Source organism: Rhinoderma darwinii, chromosome 1, assembly GCF_050947455.1.
Source record: "Rhinoderma darwinii isolate aRhiDar2 chromosome 1, aRhiDar2.hap1, whole genome shotgun sequence".
In the NCBI taxonomy this organism is placed as follows: Eukaryota; Metazoa; Chordata; class Amphibia; order Anura; family Rhinodermatidae; genus Rhinoderma; species Rhinoderma darwinii.
In genome coordinates this window covers 288,715,399-288,734,029 of record NC_134687.1, presented here as the reverse complement: position 1 = coordinate 288,734,029, position 18,631 = coordinate 288,715,399, and the positions used below count along the sequence as shown (strand labels likewise).

Sequence of the window (18,631 nt, the reverse complement as noted above, 5' to 3'; positions counted from 1 at the left end):
TGGAGGCGTTCTGCTTCCGATTTTTCGGCCGTTTACGACCGTGTGAACGGTTACTATCTGGCTGCTGCGGTTTTCCTTCAGCAGAAAAAAAAACTCGGGAAAAAAAGTGTCTACAAATTATAAACCTGACTGGCTTCAGGTAAAAAAAATTATAACTTCCCATAGTAGTTATTCATTATATGCCAATAATTGCCATAGCTAAAGCATATTTTTTCCTTTATGTTACCCATAATTTCTTACAGCACATGTAAATACGTCACGACGCAACATATTTCAGCAAAACTCCAATTCCCACAATTCACCACTCCCTGCAAGCACTTCCTGGTCAAACATGGCAGCGTCTTGTGTCAAGTGTTGAAGGTACCGTGAGGCTCAATACATCAGCCGCCGCCGTAAGGTGAGCCCGAGGGTTCGTCAGGAATAAGTAGTGCCGCGGAGGGATTCAGGGAGTGGCGCATATTACTATTAAGATCGAGTAATAGCAGGACTGGTCATACGGAGGTTTCAGATGTGTCTATAGTAGCACTAGCTCATCCTGTAGCTGCTGCTTTGTGTATAAGAGGCCCGGGCAGGCTTTGGGACTACAAGTCCCAGCACGGGGTTATTGTTTGTCCACAGCTTTAGCTTCCTCTGCTGGTTGTAGTGTGCTATGATTTATTATTTATATAGTGTTATATAAGACCTAAGACTTCATTCCAAATGTATCATTACAATTACAGCAGTTTTCTGGATAATCTCACAGAAATAAAGACAATGGTGTTCACCTTAAACTCGTATGAAGCTTTTGCCACTTTTCTCGACATGAGCAAGGTCAAAAGAGGGCATATTCTTTCATTAGCATAAAGTGTGACCGTTCTACTGAATGGTTCCATCTCCAGAGAGATGGAGGTGAAGGTCGCACGGGACCTGGCAATGTTCAGTAGTGTGGGCCGCGTAACCTACCAAGAATGTGCCATGATGGAGGAATACAGTGTGTGCTGCTTCTTCAGACTGGCATACTGCGGAGTCCGTATGCCAGTCTACATACATGTGCCACAAGTTAATGGGGGGGCTACCTCAAATACATGCTGGATAGGGCCTTAAAAACAATCTTAGCAGGCCCTCTCAATCCTGCAAGTTAAAAATGCAGATTTTATTAAAGGGTTAATCCCATTGAGACATTTATGGTAAATCCTCAGGATAACGTGTTAATCCATTTTCTTGGTTTTATAGAGTCAATATCCTATTAGCTTGATATCCATCATTGGCTGAAGACCCCACCACGAAGCTGGATAGCCCTACAGAGGAGACATGCAACATGGATACTTCAGAGCCTGCAGAAGACGGCGAAAGAACGCTGGAACAGAGACCCCAGACACGTTCTAACCCCGAAGGTGCTGAAGACAAGGCGGTGCCGCCACAGCCTATAGTGGGCAGCCGAAGTGAGGGCGAGGGCGAAGCGGCACAGGTAGAGGATCCTTTCCCACCAGTCACTGCTCTCCCAAGTTGTGTCCTACCTCTTCCTGTGGAATTCCAAGTCAAAACTCCAAGAGTGAACTGCCCAGAAAAAGTGGTGAGCAATATATTAAATCTGGGCTCTGTTTTCTTCTATGAATGTGTACTCATTTTTCTAGAGTAACATAATACTTCTAGGATGAAAATTACCATCCGGGCTTATTCACATATTGCAGATTTGGTCAGTATTTTGCATCAGTGTTTGTAAGCCTTAAGCAGGCCTAGATCCTGGACATAGGGGAAATATAATGAAAATATTTATACTTCTCTTCTTTGCATTCAATCCTGACTTTGCCTTCAAAATACTGATGCAAAATAATGACCATATCTGCAATGTGTGAATTAGGCCTAATAGAGACTGTTAAAGGGGTATTCCCAGAACCACAAATTACCACCTATCCATAGGATAGGTGATAATTGTCTGATCTCGATCATGAGAACAGGGTTCCCTAACCTTCAGATCCTCCTCACAGTGAGGAGGTGCTTGAATGGAGCGGCAGTTCATCATGCGCCTGTCGCTCCATTCAACGACTATGAGAATGATGGAAACAGCTGGGTGCTATACACAGGCTGTTTCCGCCATTCCCATAGAGTTTGAATGGAGCGACAGCGCACATGCTCGACTGCCGCTCCATTCGATGTCCTACTCACTGCGGTCAAGCAGTAAGGAGGATCTGGGGGTTCGAGAACCCTATTCTCACACCCGGTGGGGCTACCAGAGATCCGAAAATTTTCACCTATCCTGTGGATACGTGATACTTTATGATTCTGGGACAACCCCTTTAATAAACTGGCAGAGTAGAGGCTAAGAAAAAAAGAGGGATTGCTTTCCCTATATCTAATGCTTCTAAATAAGACTATGTTGCCACTAAGATTAAAAGTATTCTCTAATATGCCTCAACAGGTTTACCCATCACAGTGATGTGATGGCAATAAACTCTGTGTAGTCCAGGGAAATCTCTTCCATCGTCCGGTTCAGAGCGTTTTGTCACATGTTACCGTATAGTGAGCAGGCTATATATTTTTTCTACCTATCTCCTTCAGATAATTTGCCTGGATTTGTCAGAAGAAATGTCATCTCAGAAACTGGACTCGTTCAATGGGTAGGTTTTCCATGAAAACATATGACAATACAAATGTGGTTTTGATCATCGTGAATGTTGGAATTTTTTTTGTGGGGGTAGGAGCACGCTATTCCTTCTGTTAACTAAAACATAGCAAATGGCCCCTCCTTTTGTGCTTCTGCCACCTTGTTAAGATGACCTCAACTTTTTTTTAGAGTTCCTATAAATGGAAATCTAAAACACTATCCTTTTTTTTCCTAGAGCCAAAACAAACGCCCTCAATTCTTCACAAAAAATGATTGAGATGTTTGTCCGCACCAAGCACAAGATTGACAAGAGACATGAATTTGCACTTGTGGTTGCTAATAATGAAGCTATGTGGGTAAGTAAAAGCAAATTATGCCAATGTTTAAAAATTTGTTTTTTTAAATTAAGTAAACCCATAGTAGTATTTTTAGTCTATCGGAAACAAAATAGTGACTCTACAGAGTCCCAAAGTAACAAAAAAATTATATATTTTTCCCTTTTATCCCCTGACAGCACAGTGACCATGAGATTATCCTCCTCCCAGGTAGCGATAGCAAGCGTAGGCATAACCAGTGAGTTTCCTGAGTCTCTGTAGTTAACCCTTAACGTGCTGGGACAATTTTGACACAAATAAAACCTCAATTAGAAAACAAAAAAACGAATTATACTTTACACCCCCATACCCATATTTTTTTCAGAAAGTAGGCACATTGTGAAAATGACACCCAGCACTTAAGGGTCAGTTCACATGGAGTTTTTTGACGCGGGAAAAAGAAGCGACATGCACTATCTTTTGGCGTTTACGTCCCTGACCTCCCATTGACCTCAATGGGAGACAGAGAAAGCGTATTTTGCAGTGTTTTTGCCCATTGGCGCTCAATGGCCGCAGGGCGAAAAATGCGGCCTGCAAATAAACTCTGTGTGAACATACCCTAAAGGGGGTTATCTGGGGCCCAAAAATTGCATTGCAATAATATGTGAAACGAAGTAAACTTACTAATGTACTTTAGTTAAAAATTCTGTACTAAATGGTGCAGTTCAAACCTCGTGAATTGTTCTTGGAAATGCTGGTGCTTTTCTAATAATGATCACGCTCCGATACGGCCCCACGTGACTGAGGGCTTGCTTCATGTGCTGTTCCTGAACATGAACGCAAGGGGCTGTCACATTGCCTATTGCTTGAGTCCCAAGCAGAGCATCGGCTAGCACTTTGCTCGGGACTCCAGCCCTGCTCCATATTTGGTAAATTCAGGGGTTTCCTATCGCTGGAGTTCCTGAGCAGAGCATCACCTGATTCTCTGCCTCAGGACTCGGGGCACTTCTGCAAACGTCAATGTCACTTTCGATATATGGTCAATGACGTCAGCAGCACTACTAAAGTCCCCGAGGAAAGCATCAGCTGTTACGTTCTGCTCAGGGACTCCAGTACTGCTGCCGACGTCATTGTCCATATATGGTCAGTGACTTCATGGGTTTCCTATCGCTGGAGTCCCCAGGCAGAGCATCAGCTGATGCTTTCCTCGGGGACTCTAGTTGTGCTGCTGTCGTCATTGACCATATATGGACAGTGACAGTGACGTGGGCAGAAGTGCTGGAGTCCCCACAGGCAGAGCATCACAGGAGGAAGTAGGAACCAGACTGATCACAGCAGTAGGCAACAGACCTCAGTCAGGACGCCAGGCTTAATTGCCCAAGGTAAGCCCAACACGGCCGTGCCTGCTACTGTTCTGAAGATTGCTCCTTTTCCCACCTAGAAGGGACAGGAAGACTTTAACCCCTTCCCGACATTTCTCGTAAGTATACGTCATGGAAAGCCAGTGCTTCCCGCAAAATGTTGTATACTTACGACAAATGTTTGCCACCGGCTCAGAAGCTGAGCCGGTGCCATCATCGCCGGATCTCAGCTGTATCTTACAGCTGACATCTGGCTGTAATTGCGGGGACCGAAATTAGCTTCCATCCCCGCCATTAACCCCTTCAATGCAGCGTTCAAGCGTGATTGCTACATTTAAGCTGTTTGCAGCTCATCGGAACCCCAGCAATGAAATTGCCGGGGTTCCAGTGGCTGCAATGGCAACCGGAGGCCTAATACTGGCCTCCCGGTCTGCCTAGCACGGAAACCGGTCAAGATCCGCCCGGCGGCGGAGCCTGATCGGCTTACGTAGCCGCCGGCAAGATGGTGCCGGCTCAGGAGCTGATCCGGTGTCATCAGCGGTGGAAGTCAGCTGTATGTTACAGCCGACATCCACCTGTAACGGCAGGAACCGGAGCTAGCTCCGATCCCTGCCATTAACCCCATTGCCATTATTGCTGCATCGTAGCGGTTACTAGCAGATCGCCAGCCCTGACAGGCAATCGGGACTGGCGACTGCTGCTATGGCAACAGGAGACACAATGGCCTCTTGCTCTGCCATTACAGAAGCCGTTTAGGCCCTGCCGGGAGGCAAAGCCTAATCTGCTTGCTGTCAGTGAATAACTGATAGATCTAATACATTGCACTACGTAGGTAGTGCAATGTATTAGAAAAAAAACATCAGACAGTTGGAACTTCAAGTCCCCTAGTGGGACTTGAAACAAGTGCAAAAAAAGGTGTAAAAAAATAAAAGTTTGAAAACCATAAAAGTTTCAAGTAATAAAATAAAACACAATCGCCCTTTTTCCCTTATCAAGTCCTTTATTATTGAAAAAAAATTATAAACCATACGTATTTGGTATCGCCGTGACCGTAACGACCTGAGGTTTTAAAATATTATATTTATTGCAGTGAACAGTGTAAAAAAAAAAACGTAAAAAACTATACCAGAGTTTCTGGTTTTTGGTCACTTTGCCCTACAAATATTGGAATAAAAAGTGATCAAAAAGTCGCACGTATCCAAAAATGGTACCTATAAAAACTATAGCTTGTCTCGCAAAAAACAAGCCCTCATACAGCTCCGTCAACAAAAAAATTAAAAAGTTATGGTTCTCACAACTTGGCAAAAAGTTGTAAAACATAAAAAAGTTCTATAAATTGGGTATCGCCGGAATCGTACTGACCCGCAGAATAACGTGAACATGTAGTTTATAAAACATGGTGAACGCTGTATAAAAAAAAACGATGGCAGAATTGCGTTTTTTTGTTTACCTGGCCTCCCAAAAAAATAGGATAAAAGGTGATCAAAAAGTCGCATGTACCCCAAAATGGTACCAATAATCGCTACAGCTCGTCCCGCAAAAAAAAAAAGCCCTCATACCACTACGTCTATGAAAAAATGTAATTAGTTAAGGCTCCAATAAGTCAGGAAATAAAAAAATATGCAGTTGTGCCGGCCCGAGGGGAACATTTCTTCTGTTTTAAGAGGCGATTTATCAAGGCCCTAAAATTAGGGAACCAGTAAGGGGAGGGTCCAAACATATCCGCTGGAAGCGACGGTGCCCGTATTATACCAGGACAACACTTTCCCAGCAAAATTCCCCAAACTGCAAAGGTGCAGGGTGTGGACCAAAAGGGGGATACGGAAGGACATTTATCAGTGCGACACCGGCCTGTGCAGAAAGGATTGCCTCACAGCGTAACACACATCTATGGATTATTTTATTGTTTTTTTACCCCATTATTATGCCACCTGACTATGCCCCTGATGTACTCTGCTCAGCTTACATGTACCCCCACATTATAAATAGAAACACCAGCAATAATCAAACAAAGGCGAATGGCGCTCCCTCCGCTCTGAACCCTACAATGTGCCCAAACAGCAGTTTCCTTCCGCATATATGGCATCGTCATACCCGGGAGAACCCTTTTAACAGTTTTTGGGGGGTGTGTCTCCAGTGGCATAAGCTGGGCATGACATATTTGTCACTGAAATGGCATATCTAGGGAAAAATATTAATTTTTACTTTGCACCATCCGCAGTGGAATCATTTATGGAAAAGACCTGTGGGGTGAAAATGCTCACTACACCCCTTAATAAATGCCTTGAGGGGTGTAGTTTCCAAATGAAAAAGGATTGTTGAAGAATGCCCAATTCTAATAAATTCTATGAAACATCTGTGGGGTCAAAATGCTTACTACACCCCTAGATGAATTCCTCAAGGGGTATAGTTTCCTAAATGGAGTCACTTTTTGGGCGTTTTCATTGTTTTGTCCCCTCAGGGGCTTTGCAAATGCGACATGGCCTCCGCAAACCATTCCTGCTAAATGTGATCTCCAAAAGCCAAATAGCGCTCTTTCCCTTCTAATCCCTGCCGTGTGTCCAAACAGCCGGTTATTACCACATGTGGGGTATTGTTTTACTCGGGAGAAATTGCTTTACAAATTTTGCGGTGCTTTTTCTCCTACAGTCCTTGTGGAAATGAGAAGAAATTAGCTAAACCTACATTTTCTTTGAAAAAAATTTAGATTTTTATTTTCAGGGCCTACTTCCAATAATTTCTGCAAAAAACCTGTGGGGTTAAAACGCTCACTATACCGCTAGATAATTTCCTTGAAGTGCGTAGTTTCCCAAATGGGGTCACCTTTGGGGGATTTTCACTGTTTTGGCACCGCAAGAGCCCTTCAAACCTGACATGGTGCCTAAAATATATTCTAATAAAAATAAGGCCCCAGAATCCACTAGGTGTTCCTTTGCTTCGGAGGCCGGTGCTTCAGTCCAGTAGCACGCTACGGCCACATGTGGGATATTTCTAAAAACTGCAGAACCTGGGCAACAAATATTGAGTTGCATTTCTCTGGTAAAACCTTCTGTGTTATAAAAAAAATTGTATTAAAAATTTATTTCTGCAAAAAAATATGAAATTTGTAGCTTTCACCCCTACTTTGCTTTAAATCCTGTGAAATGTCTAAAGGGTTAAGAAATTTTCTAAATGCTGTTTTGAATACTTTGAGGGGTGACGTTTTTAAAATGGGGTGACTTTTGTGGGGTTTCTAATATATAAGGCCCTCAAAGCCACTTCACAACTGAACTGGCCCCTGTAAAAATAGCCTTTTGAAATTTTCTTGAAAATGTGAGAAATTGCTGCTAAAGTTCAAAGCCTTGTAACGTCCTATTAAAATAAAAGGATGTTTAAAAAACTGCCAATATAAAGTAGATATATGGGTGGTGTTAATTAGGAACAATTTTGTGTGTTATAACTGCCTGTCTTACAAGCAGATACATTTAAATTGAGAAAAATTCAAATTTTTGCAATTTTTCGCTAAATTTTGGTGTTTTTCACAATTTAAATACTGAACATATCAAGCAAATTTTACCAGTAACAAAGTCCAATGTGTCACGAGAAAACAATCTCCGGAATGCTTTCACCTATCAAAGCGATTCTGAGTTATTGCCACATAAAGTGAAACATGTCAGATTTGTAAAATGAGGCTCTGTCAGGAAGGTCAAAAGTGGCCAAAGAGGGAAGGGGTTAAGGAAGGTTTGGAGGAGGAGCTTTTTAAGCTGCCCCTTCCTGTTCCTACATGGTGGGAGTAGGATAATCTCATGGTCAAAGTGCCGTTGTGGAGGTTTCTTTTCACTGGCACCTGTGGTTGGTAAGAAATATCCTGTTAACTGTAGTGTTTTGGTTTTATTTTTTGCTTCTAAGTGTTTTTATATTTTAAAATTTTCAAGCTGTCTGGATTTACTTCAGACCCCCGGGAAGTCTGTAGCTGCCTTTATGATCTAGAAACCAACGTCTGTGAATCATTTAGTATCCTTTACGTTTTCATCAATGGCTTAATCGCTAATGGCTAATGCAGAAGTACTGTAAAAAAAAAAAAAAAAAAAAACCTTTAACCCTTTCATGACCAAGTGTCATTGACGCCCCTGTGTCCAGGTCAAATTTTTTTTTGTCTTGACATCACTAAAAATGTGAAGAAAATACACCCTCATTTATATATGTATGTGTATACATGTATGTATGTGTATATATATATATGTCTCTGACTAGAGGTCTCTGACTGGGGATTCCGCCACTAGAGGGAGCTTAGATGGCACTATCTACAGGGGGTTTTGCGCTATCTACAGATGGGGGGGGGGGGTGTATTCCGGGGCTCTCAAAACCCTGGCAGACATGAGAGTGCAGCACTGCACTGATTTAACCCCGTTCCAGGCTGCCAACGTTTATATATGTGACAACTGCATGGGGCATCAGCAATTAGAATGTTGATATCCGTATAGCAGTCGTGAAGGGGTTAAATAGACCCCTTGGATAGACTTGGTATGGAAAGACAGCATAGGGCATTTGTGCAAGAATGGTTTGTGCGCTTCTTTCTCGCTAATACGTCTGCATAAAACACCTCCTTTTTCTTTGCATGTAAGAGCATGAAATAATGAATTTCATAGCATTCTAATAAACAGTAGGAAGCTTCTAGCTGCTTTTAAGGTGCAATTGGACTCCATTACCTACTGGGCACCAGTTCAGTTGCACATATGGTATGTTTGCCCCTGAATAAACTGAAACGCTATTCAGACTAAAAGGAGTATTCAAGCCGGCTCAACTGTTTAGATAATTTCTATAGAGTATACTGGAAAGATCCACGCGCATGCCCAGCTATCTCTCTTCAACATCTTCTCTTAGTTGGCCAACTTTTACTGCAAATGGGGCTCCGGTGGGAGATTATGCCATAAATGTCTGGAATACTCCTTTATTAAAAATAATATTTTTAGCTGAATAGTAGGTGTCTGTGGCTACTATCTTATACAATATGGACTAAACGATAGGAATAAAACCATAAATAACTGGTTTTGTTTAGTTTTCTTGATTGTTTAGTCAAGGGACTATTATAAGTGAAAAACGACAAACAAAAGCGACAAATAGCGTTTTCTGTTGTCTAAAATGGAAATTAAATGTTTTTTTGTGATTATTATTTATATTCATACAAACACTCCCACTTTGTATGTTTTTGAAGTGTAGGAGGAAACTCACGCAAACATGGGGACACAATCCAAAATCCATGCAGATGTCGTCCTTGGTCTGACAAATGCTATTTTAATGTGACGCAATCTTTGTATTCTTCCTATTTGGAGTACCTTTTGCAAACAAACAAGTTTTAATGTTTCTAGGAAAAATGAATTACTTGTGATCATTAAGATAAGCAACTTCAATTGTATAAATGTTTCCTTAATTCAGTTGTACAGACCTTGAAGGCCTCTTTAACTTAATGTAAGCTATTAAACTATTCCTCTGAGATTAGTATACACATAACCAGTTTGAATTTATCCTAAACCTCGGTGTCCCCTGTAGGTAGTGCCCATATAATGCCACAGTGCCCATGTAGATAGTGCGCCACTCCACCTGCAGATGGCACCACTGCAGCTCCCTGTAGGAGCGGAAACCCTCTGGCCCGGGGATTCTGCTCCAGAAGTAGCCCATGACGTCACTATCCATATATGGATAGTGACGCCAGGGGCCTCTCCAGTTTTAGAATCCCCGGCAAGATCGATCTGACTGGGGATTCTGCTCCTAGAGGGAACTTAGGTGGCGATATCTACAGGAGGGGGGTGCAATGCTATCTACAGTGGGGGGGGGGGGGGGGTTGCTATCTACAGGGAGATGGAGAGATGTCTGGCCGGGGCTTCCGCTCCTATAGGGAACTTAGGTGGCACTATCTACAGGAGGGAGGTGCAATGCTATCTACAGTGGGGGGGGGGGGGTTTGCTATCTACAGGGAGGGTGGCACTATCTACAGGAAGATGGAGAGACGTCTGGCCGGGGATTCTGCTCCTATAGGGAGCTTAGGTGGAGCTATCTACAGTAGGGGGTGTATTCCGTGGCTCTCAAAGCTCCGGCAGACATGAGTGCAGCGCTGCTCACACTGAAGCAGCACTGCACTCATTAAACCCCGTTCCAGACTGCCAATGTTTATATATGTGACATCGGCAACTGGAACGTATATAGCCGCATGGTAGTCGTGAAGGGGTTAAGTAAGATAATTGCTTAATATAGTTGTATTATTGTTAACTGAAAAGCGTCAAAATTACAGCAGGCCAAGAAGACGTCCGCTTCCCTGTCATTAGTAAATACCTGTATGTTTGGTCAATATTTTGCATCAGCATTTTGTAAGCTAAAACTAGGAGTGACACCTACAGAGCAAAGGTATAATGGAAATACTTGCACCTGTTCTGTCTTTTGGATCTATTCCTGATTTTGGCTTACAAATACTGATGCAAAATTATGACAAATACTGCCGCGTGAAAGTGGCTTTGCCCTGTTAATTTTCCTGGAAATTTATGACTAAATTTACAAATGGTTGTTGTTACAATTTCCCTATTATATTGTGTGTGCAGACTGTCTGACAGTTTAGCACTGATTGAACAGTGGCAGGCTGTTCAGGGACACACACAGTAAAATTTATGGGACAATGTTACTCATTCTAAACATAAGGTAAAAGTATTCGGGTCTGTCCACATGGGTTGGGTTTGCTTCATAAAATTCCACAGCAAATGCAACCCAGAATCTGCTGGAAAACCCGTACCAAATTGTGCTTATTTTGGTGTGGATTTTTAGGTGAATTTACAGCCAACAGCAAAAAAGAAAAGACTATACTCCCCTGGCTGGTCTCTACAGCTGGCATCCTGTGATGACATTTCGTCAGAAGTGACGACTGCAGCCAATGATTGGCTGCAACGGTCACGTGACGAAACATCATTACAGGAGGATGGCTGTACAGAGGCTAGCCATGGGAGCAGGGAGCATTGCTACAGGAGCACCAGGGGAGGTGAGTATAGTCATCTTTTTATTTTTAACTTTTTGAAAATAGTAGGTTTTTATTTTTTTTGCTTGCAGATTTTGTCGTTCACCTGCAGTAAAGTCCGCAACGATTGGCATTTGTTTCAGATTTTGACTTCCCATTGTGCTCAATGGGTAAAATCTGCAGCGATTCCAAAACAGAAATTTAATATGCTGTGGTTTTAAAATCCACATTGCTGGTCAACTTCGTTATATACTCTGCGCGGATTTTTTTTTCTGCAGCGTGTGGATTCGATTTGTTTAAGTCTCATCCATTTTGCTGCTACTGTAAACGCTGCAGATTTCCTGCACGGAAAATCTACAGCGCATTTGTTCCATTTGAACATACCACTAAAGTCCTATTTTGCCAAATTTAAAGGGGTAATACATGGGTCTTTTTTGGATAGTTTTTTAGAAAGTAAAGTTTTAAATATTCACTGTATATTAGGGCAATCTAAAGGTCCCGAGAGTGGGGATTTAGATTCCATTTTTATTTTTTTTATAATGGCAACATAGTCTAATTTTTTCCTGCAGACAACAGAGAACAGAATTCCCAGTTACAGATAATGTGCAGACTATTCCCCCTCCTTATGTTGTGAGAACAATCCTGATCTACAGCCGGCCAGCTTCCCAGCCTTCACTCACTCTGACAGAGAACATGAAGGTAAAGATATGTGCACTAGGTGAAGTTGCTTGTACTCCTAAGGAGATTTCCTGCTTGTTCTTCAAGTGTCTCAGTAATCAAGCCATACAATACAATCATAGTCTTGTTTTTCTCCTACAGAAAATGCTGCAGTGCCCTTATTTTTTCTTTGATGTTGTTTACATCCATAATGGGTCTGATGAGGAAGATATAGGCTGGAAGGTAAGTGTGTGATTGGCGCTGTGCTAACAGAGTATTGTATGTACCATAAACGTCATTGCGCTTATTCGTACATTTTATTCATGTATGATAAAAATTTTCACAAATCTAAAAGTGCGATTTGCTTAATCTACATCTAAATGGTCATTAACTTTTCAACAAACCTTGCATAAGACAATCTTACAAGCCAATATAAGAAACGTTGTACTATATCTTATTAGAGAAAAAGGCCTCTCTCTGCTTATCCGGCTCCTTCCCCCTCCCTACTAACTGTTCACTCACTCAGAATTTACTGCTAAATCTGTCTCCTCAAGACTGACTTCAGCTTACTGAAGGATCAGGTTACAGCTGCCCATAGAAGTCTATGGAGAGGGGAGGTGGGAGCAGAAGCAGAGAGACACACAGATGCTGCTGCAGCATCAAGTAATGGTTCTATCTAACCCCAGTGTTTCTCCGCTACGTGTGTGTGTGTGTGTGTGTGTGTGTGTGTATCAATCAGGATTTTCCTTTTCTCTGTGTGCAGTGCATGGCAGACATAATAGCAGTTAGGCTCCACCCGCTAGCTCAGCAAAAACTGAGAATTCGAGTTCTATAATGGTCAGAAAGTGTGTTATTCTTCATTTTCACACATATGACCGCTTATTCTGAAAAGTCACCTGAAAGGCCTCATTCACATGGCCGTATTACGGCTCCATACCTATGAGTTCTTTGGGGCTCTATTGTGCCTCTCATTTCACACAGTGTTTTATTTCTATTGGATTCCAAATGAATCCAACGAAAAAAGAAAATGTGGCCTATTGAGGTATTCTCTCCTAGAAGCATTTTCCTAGGGGAGAAGAACTCTGCAATACAGCACAGCATGTAACACTATATTGCAGCACACATGAGACCTACGTCATACAGTAACCTGCCTTACCATTTATTAACTACTTTGCAGCTATCTCATAGTTGCCATTTTGGGGTGTCTGTAGGAGATTACTCTCCACTTCCCTCAAAATGTAGTGACTAGGGAGGCTGCTTGACGAGACTGAGACGTTTTGATTTTTTTCTCTTTGTCCAATTTAATATTAAAATTCCATGGATAGGTGATTTGTTTTTGTTTTAATTGCTTTATATGCTATGTGTATAAAGGATGCATTTTGAATGTTTTTAGATGGGCACAGTAATATCTACACTCCTCTGCACCCCGTGAGCAATTGCATCACAAATGTTCTCCTTCTGTCCTATAAAGTTGACTTGTTACCCTACAACTATAACAGAGCATGTGCCACTATGTTACAGACCATTACTAGGCACATGCCTAGTAATTTCCCCAGCACATCCTATATATTAGTGTACTCCTGAAGCGCTTCCATTGTTCGTTATATTTACTTACTATATTATGATACATTTACTTAAAAATAGTAGTGCATTTTAACTTTCTTTGGACCTTTTCAATTGTTCATCAACATAGCATTTTCCCATATGGTACAATATTTTAAGGCTATATATACACTAATCATTGTGAGCCTATTTTTTAATGAAAGAATCAGAACGGACTAGAAATATGAAGCAAAAATTCTTGAGCCTTCATCAGCCTTTTCATTAGTTTTTGTAGATTCGCTGCCACAGCATGTGTATATTTTCATGACGTTTCTTTTTTTTTTTTGGTTGTCAAATTGCATTTCAAATAATTTGGTTAATAACCGGCTTAAGGGTCCGTATTCGGTCCTATTTTGTTTAATAGATTTATTAATTACTTTGTAGATAATATTAAACTGTGTAAGTTAATTAACACAAAAGTGGACGATGATAGGTAACAAATGGACAGAAAAGTGGCAAATAAGGTTTAACACCAATAACTGTAAGATTATGCACTTAGGAATAGGAAAACACTCTGTAAATCGGACTTGGAAATATGCTATATGCGGTCTGACTGGTGATTTGTAAGGTTTTTGACATCCGTGTACAAGAAAGGCATAATAAAGCAAGTGCAAAGATGCGCAACCAAGATAATAAACTGTATGGGTAGACTGCAGTACTTCACTCCCAAGTTTAATAAGCTTTTTATCCAGTTTGGAAAAAAGATGGCTTAGGGGTGACCTAATAACTGCGTATAAATAGATCAAAGGTTACTGCAGCGATCTGTATAAGGATCTATTTATACCCAGGACTGGAACTATAAGAAGAGGGCATCTGCTATGTCTAGAGGAAAGAAGGTTTTAAAGGCCATTTTACATGGGCAAATGATCAGGCAAATGATCATTTGTGCGAACACTTGGTCCCGATCATTGTCCTGTGTTAACTAGGCAGGGATAAGCCAACAAACTAGGCCAGAAAAATTTCGGCAGCACATCTGCCTGGGTAATCCGAGAATGTTTTGCTGACGAAATGCAATTGTGTGGGGCCGAATGATCGTATTAATGATCGTTCATCTACATTCCGATCATTGTTCCATGTAATTGGAGCAAATGAGAGAGGATCGACAAGCTGTATTGTAAGTCCGTGTTCATTTACCGGACAGAAATCCTGCCAGTGTAAAAGGGCCTTTACTTACAGAGCAATGAGACAATGGAACTCTCTGCCAAATGAAGATGTCATGGTTAATTAAATTGAGAGTTTGAAAGACATTTCTGATGTATAGTTACATTGTAGTCAGGGCCGTACTGGCCATCTGGCAGTTCTGGCAAATGCCAGATGGGCGGGTCACGATACCAGAATTTGGACTTCGATGCTTTGTGTAGTATTGCGATTTCGATATCAAAACGATACTTTGCCAACAGTAATAAAAAAAAAAAGAAGTTCTTCCATTTTCTGATGTGAGGCGCGATGAATTTTGAATGGGGAGGTAGAACTCTCAACAAATGCAGTGATTCCGCCGCAAAAAACGCAACTCAGGCTGAAAGCGGTCACATGGGATGAAACCTCATCTTGGGGCTGCAGGATGTAGGAGGGAAGCGTCGCCATGGTAAGTATCCATTATTTTTTTCTGCTCCGTTTTCCGCAGCGGCCATTCCTGGCCGAAAAACTGCACCACAATTTGGTGCGGTCTTTCAGCTTGAATCCCTTGCGGTGCGCAGGGCGGATACGCTGTGTGCTTTTACACCGCGTATCTGCCCTGTGTGAACATACCCGTACAGTGTATACATATAGTAGCTGCTGTCTGAGGGCAAATTCAGACATGGCGGAATTGCTGTTGAGTTCCGCTGCGGACAGTCCACAATGGAATTCTGCAGCAGCTGTTTTTTATGTTTGTTTCCATACGTTTTTAGGTAACTTAGTTCAGACGTTGCAGAAAATAACTGTGTGGAATTTAGGCTGCGGTGCAGATTTTTCCCTCTGCAGCATCCACATTATGTTGCTTAGAAGAAGCGGAATTTCACTGCGGCTTTCAGCCTTTGCAATGCAAAAACTGAAATGTGTGGCAAGTCTGCTGTGATATCTGCAACGTCTGAATTACCTGTCAAATATGCATATTCGTTGCGTAATTGCCCAGAATTTGCACCAACACTTGCAGTGGAAAAATTCTGCCACGTCTGCATATGGCCTTACAACGATACAGCTGCAAACCACATCAACATGCTGCATTCCCACGAGTCAGTGCCGTGTTCAAATGATTGTAAGGCCCCATGCACACGACAGTGTTCGGGCCGTGATATACGGTCCGCATGTCCCGGACCGAACACAGAGAGCCAGGCTCCTAGCATCATAGTTATCTATGACGCTAGGTGTCACTGCCTGTCCACGGAACTACTGTCCCGTACTGAAAACATGATTACATGATTGTCCCTCAGCGAGGCAGTGACGCCTAACATCATAGATAAGTATGATGCTAGGAGCCCGGCTCCGTGCACTGTGTTCGGTCCGGGACATGTGGACCGTATATCACGGACCAAACACGGTCGTGTGCATGGGGCCTTAATGTCCATGCAGTTTTTTTTTGCAGACGATAACAATCATTTGAAAACCGCACCGACTTTTGGCAAGACTACATGTGCTACGTATTGTACTGGACAATGGTTGTTACGATCTGATTGTTTGCATTAAAGGTTATGCACACCTTTGAAGGGAATTTAATTGTATTTTTATAAAATGGCAGTCAGTTTATTTTGTGCAACTTTCTAATTAGTTTTTTATTAAAAAAAATGTTTTACTTTGAGATACAGCTGCTTTGTATCCTGTATATAGAGCAGCTGTATCTTACGCTGAATCCTGAACCCATCAGGTCCGTGGGACTGACGGTTGCAGTATCCGCATCCACCTGTAATACATCACATCTAAGGTGGATGTGTGTGTGGGTGTATATCTGTATCTGGGGTGGCGCGATTTTTAATTTTCGCCTCAGGCAGTAGAAAAGCTAGAATCGGCCCTGGGTTGCGGAGCAACTGAAACCAGCTGCCGCCACCCCCTCCTGCACTAATTGTACCTGCCTTACAATGACTCTGATTGGCAGGGCAGAAAGACTTGCCCCGCCAATCAGCGCCTTTCAACAATGCTAGCCGCGCGATGACTCCATTCCGTTGTTGAAAGGTGCTGATTGACGGGGCAAGTCATTCTGCCCTGCCAATCAGCGCCGTCGTTCAGCCCCAGGAAACCAGCTCAGAGGACAGCAGGCCTGCATTGACACAGAACGACATGGGAACGGGATCGAAGTGAGTATGTAAAGTTGTTGTTTTTTTCACTTAAAAGTGTGAGTGGCATTATCTACAGGTGGGGGGAGCTATATGTGGGCACTATATAAAGGGGAGCTATATGTGGGCCACAATCTACAGGAGAGGCTATATTTGGGGCACTATCTTCATGGGGGGCCATATGTGGGACACCATATACAGGGGGCTATATGTAGGGCACAATCTCCAGGGGAGGCTATATGTGGGGCACAATCTCCAGGGGAGGCTATATGTGGGGCACAATCTCCAGGGGAGGCTATATGTGGGGCACAATCTCCAGGGGAGGCTATATGTGGGGCACAATCTCCAGGGGAGGCTATATGTGGGGCACAATCTCCAGGGCAGGCTATATGTGGGGCACAATCTCCAGGGGAGGCTATATGTGGGGCACAATCTTCAGGGGAGGCTATATGTCGGGCACAATCTTCAGGGGAGGCTATATGTCGGGCACAATCTCCAGGGGAGGCTATATGTCGGGCACAATCTCCAGGGGAGGCTATATGTCGGGCACAATCTCCAGGGGAGGCTATATGTCGGGCACAATCTCCAGGGGAGGCTATATGTCGGGCACAATCTCCAGGGGAGGCTATATGTCGGGCACAATCTCCAGGGGAGGCTATATGTCGGGCACAATCTCCAGGGGAGGCTATATGTCGGGCACAATCTCCAGGGGAGGCTATATGTGGGACACCACAAGCAGGGGGGCTATATGTCGGGCACTATATACAAAAACATCCTATAGAATAATGAGCATGTTAATTATTCTCGTGGAAAAGCAATGGATTCGTTGGAGTTGGAGCTATCAGGACTATTCCTCTTTTTATTTGCACCTGTTTTAATAAATCTCCTCATGTCTTGTATAGCTGAAAGGTCATCCCATGTACTCCAGCCCAACACTGGCGGCTGTGTATAGCCTGCGGTGGGCTTGTGTGCTTAAAAAGGCCAGGGCTGATTTTAAGTCCCAGTCCGGCCCTGATTGTAGTTTACTATAGTTCGTTGTTTATGTAGGACATAGTCTTACTGAAAAATTGGCAATTCGCTGTTTTTATACCTGGTATTTCTTCATGAGCATGTTCATAACCTGTCAGCCACTGCTAATTTAATTTGCAAGTATCAATGTCTCTTTTTCTCTTTGACAGGATGTATTTGGCTTCTTCAGCAGTTTGGATACTAAAGGTACAAGTTTTAAATATGAGGTGTCAATAACAGGACCTGCTCTAGAGCTTCACAATTGTATGGCCAGACTGCTAGCCCACCCTCTTCAGCGCCCATTTCAGAGTCATGCTTCCTACAGCCTTCTGGAAGAAGAGGAGGAGAGTGCAGAGGGTGAAGTGACTGTTTAAAAGAGAACTAATTTGAATCAAGTTATTATTTTAAATGTAATAATAAAGTAGCATTTTTTTTATATGGTGCCTTTGTGCGTCCGTCTCGCCAATAAGTATATTTGGTTTGACCATACAAAGCAAATACCAAGTAATAAATTAAAGGGGTTGTTCCACCATTGCATTCATAGCAGTACTAATTGCACTTGCATTGTAGATACATTTTGTGCATAACACATATTGGAAATGATGGCCTCTTTGGAAGACACACAGGTTGAAGCAGTCCCTTCCCATCCCAGAAGAACTCTACCAATAGGTTTTATACAAATGTTTTATCTTGTGTAAGTTATCAATGACACTTGTGTACTACCCTAAGAATAAAAGTCCGTTGCTGACAAAGGAAATGACAACAAGCCTGTCTTTGTAAACATGTGTAATACAGATCTGCAATACATTCGGATTACAGATTATAATGCATCTGTATGTCGTCAGTATTTTATTAGTATTACAGATCCGTAATACCTG

The 18,631-nt window shown here is 42.5% G+C and overlaps 2 protein-coding genes across 7 annotated transcripts in view; one reads left to right on the top strand and one right to left on the bottom strand.

The window, feature by feature from the left end:
* The window catches only part of USHBP1 (USH1 protein network component harmonin binding protein 1), a 186,082-nt gene extending 185,657 nt beyond the window's left edge, over positions 1 to 425 (bottom strand). Inside the window, exon 1 of the mRNA XM_075825295.1 lies at positions 241 to 425. The gene's annotated coding sequence lies outside the window, so the exon portion shown is untranslated. The remainder of the gene's footprint in view (positions 1 to 240) is intronic.
* Positions 286 to 18,196, top strand: BABAM1 (BRISC and BRCA1 A complex member 1). Of its 6 annotated transcripts, none has more exons than XM_075825296.1 (9): positions 286 to 397; positions 1,213 to 1,552; positions 2,539 to 2,597; positions 2,820 to 2,940; positions 8,174 to 8,252; positions 9,683 to 9,707; positions 11,808 to 11,937; positions 12,058 to 12,138; positions 17,924 to 18,196. In XM_075825296.1, exons 2-9 carry the CDS (start codon positions 1,298 to 1,300, stop codon positions 18,125 to 18,127), a joined length of 954 nt encoding a protein of 317 aa, XP_075681411.1. In that variant the 5' UTR covers positions 286 to 397; positions 1,213 to 1,297; the 3' UTR covers positions 18,128 to 18,196. The 6 variants fall into 6 exon arrangements, with proteins under 6 accessions (XP_075681411.1, XP_075681416.1, XP_075681414.1 ...); XM_075825301.1 differs by lacking the exon at positions 286 to 397 and adding an exon at positions 402 to 475; XM_075825299.1 differs by lacking the exon at positions 286 to 397 and adding an exon at positions 439 to 501.
* Positions 18,197 to 18,631: the final 435 nt, after the last annotated feature.

What these genes read in the sequence shown, in the direction of transcription:
- BABAM1 (XM_075825296.1), top strand. Translation starts at nt 1,298, where the DNA reads ATGGATACTTCAGAGCCTGCAGAAGACGGCGAAAGAACGCTGGAACAG. An exon ending in TGAACTGCCCAGAAAAAGTG is followed by an intron (nt 1,553 to 2,538) that starts GTGAGCAATATA and finishes TATCTCCTTCAG; the next exon opens with ATAATTTGCCTGGATTTGTC. An exon ending in AGGAAGATATAGGCTGGAAG is followed by an intron (nt 12,139 to 17,923) that starts GTAAGTGTGTGA and finishes TCTCTTTGACAG; the next exon opens with GATGTATTTGGCTTCTTCAG.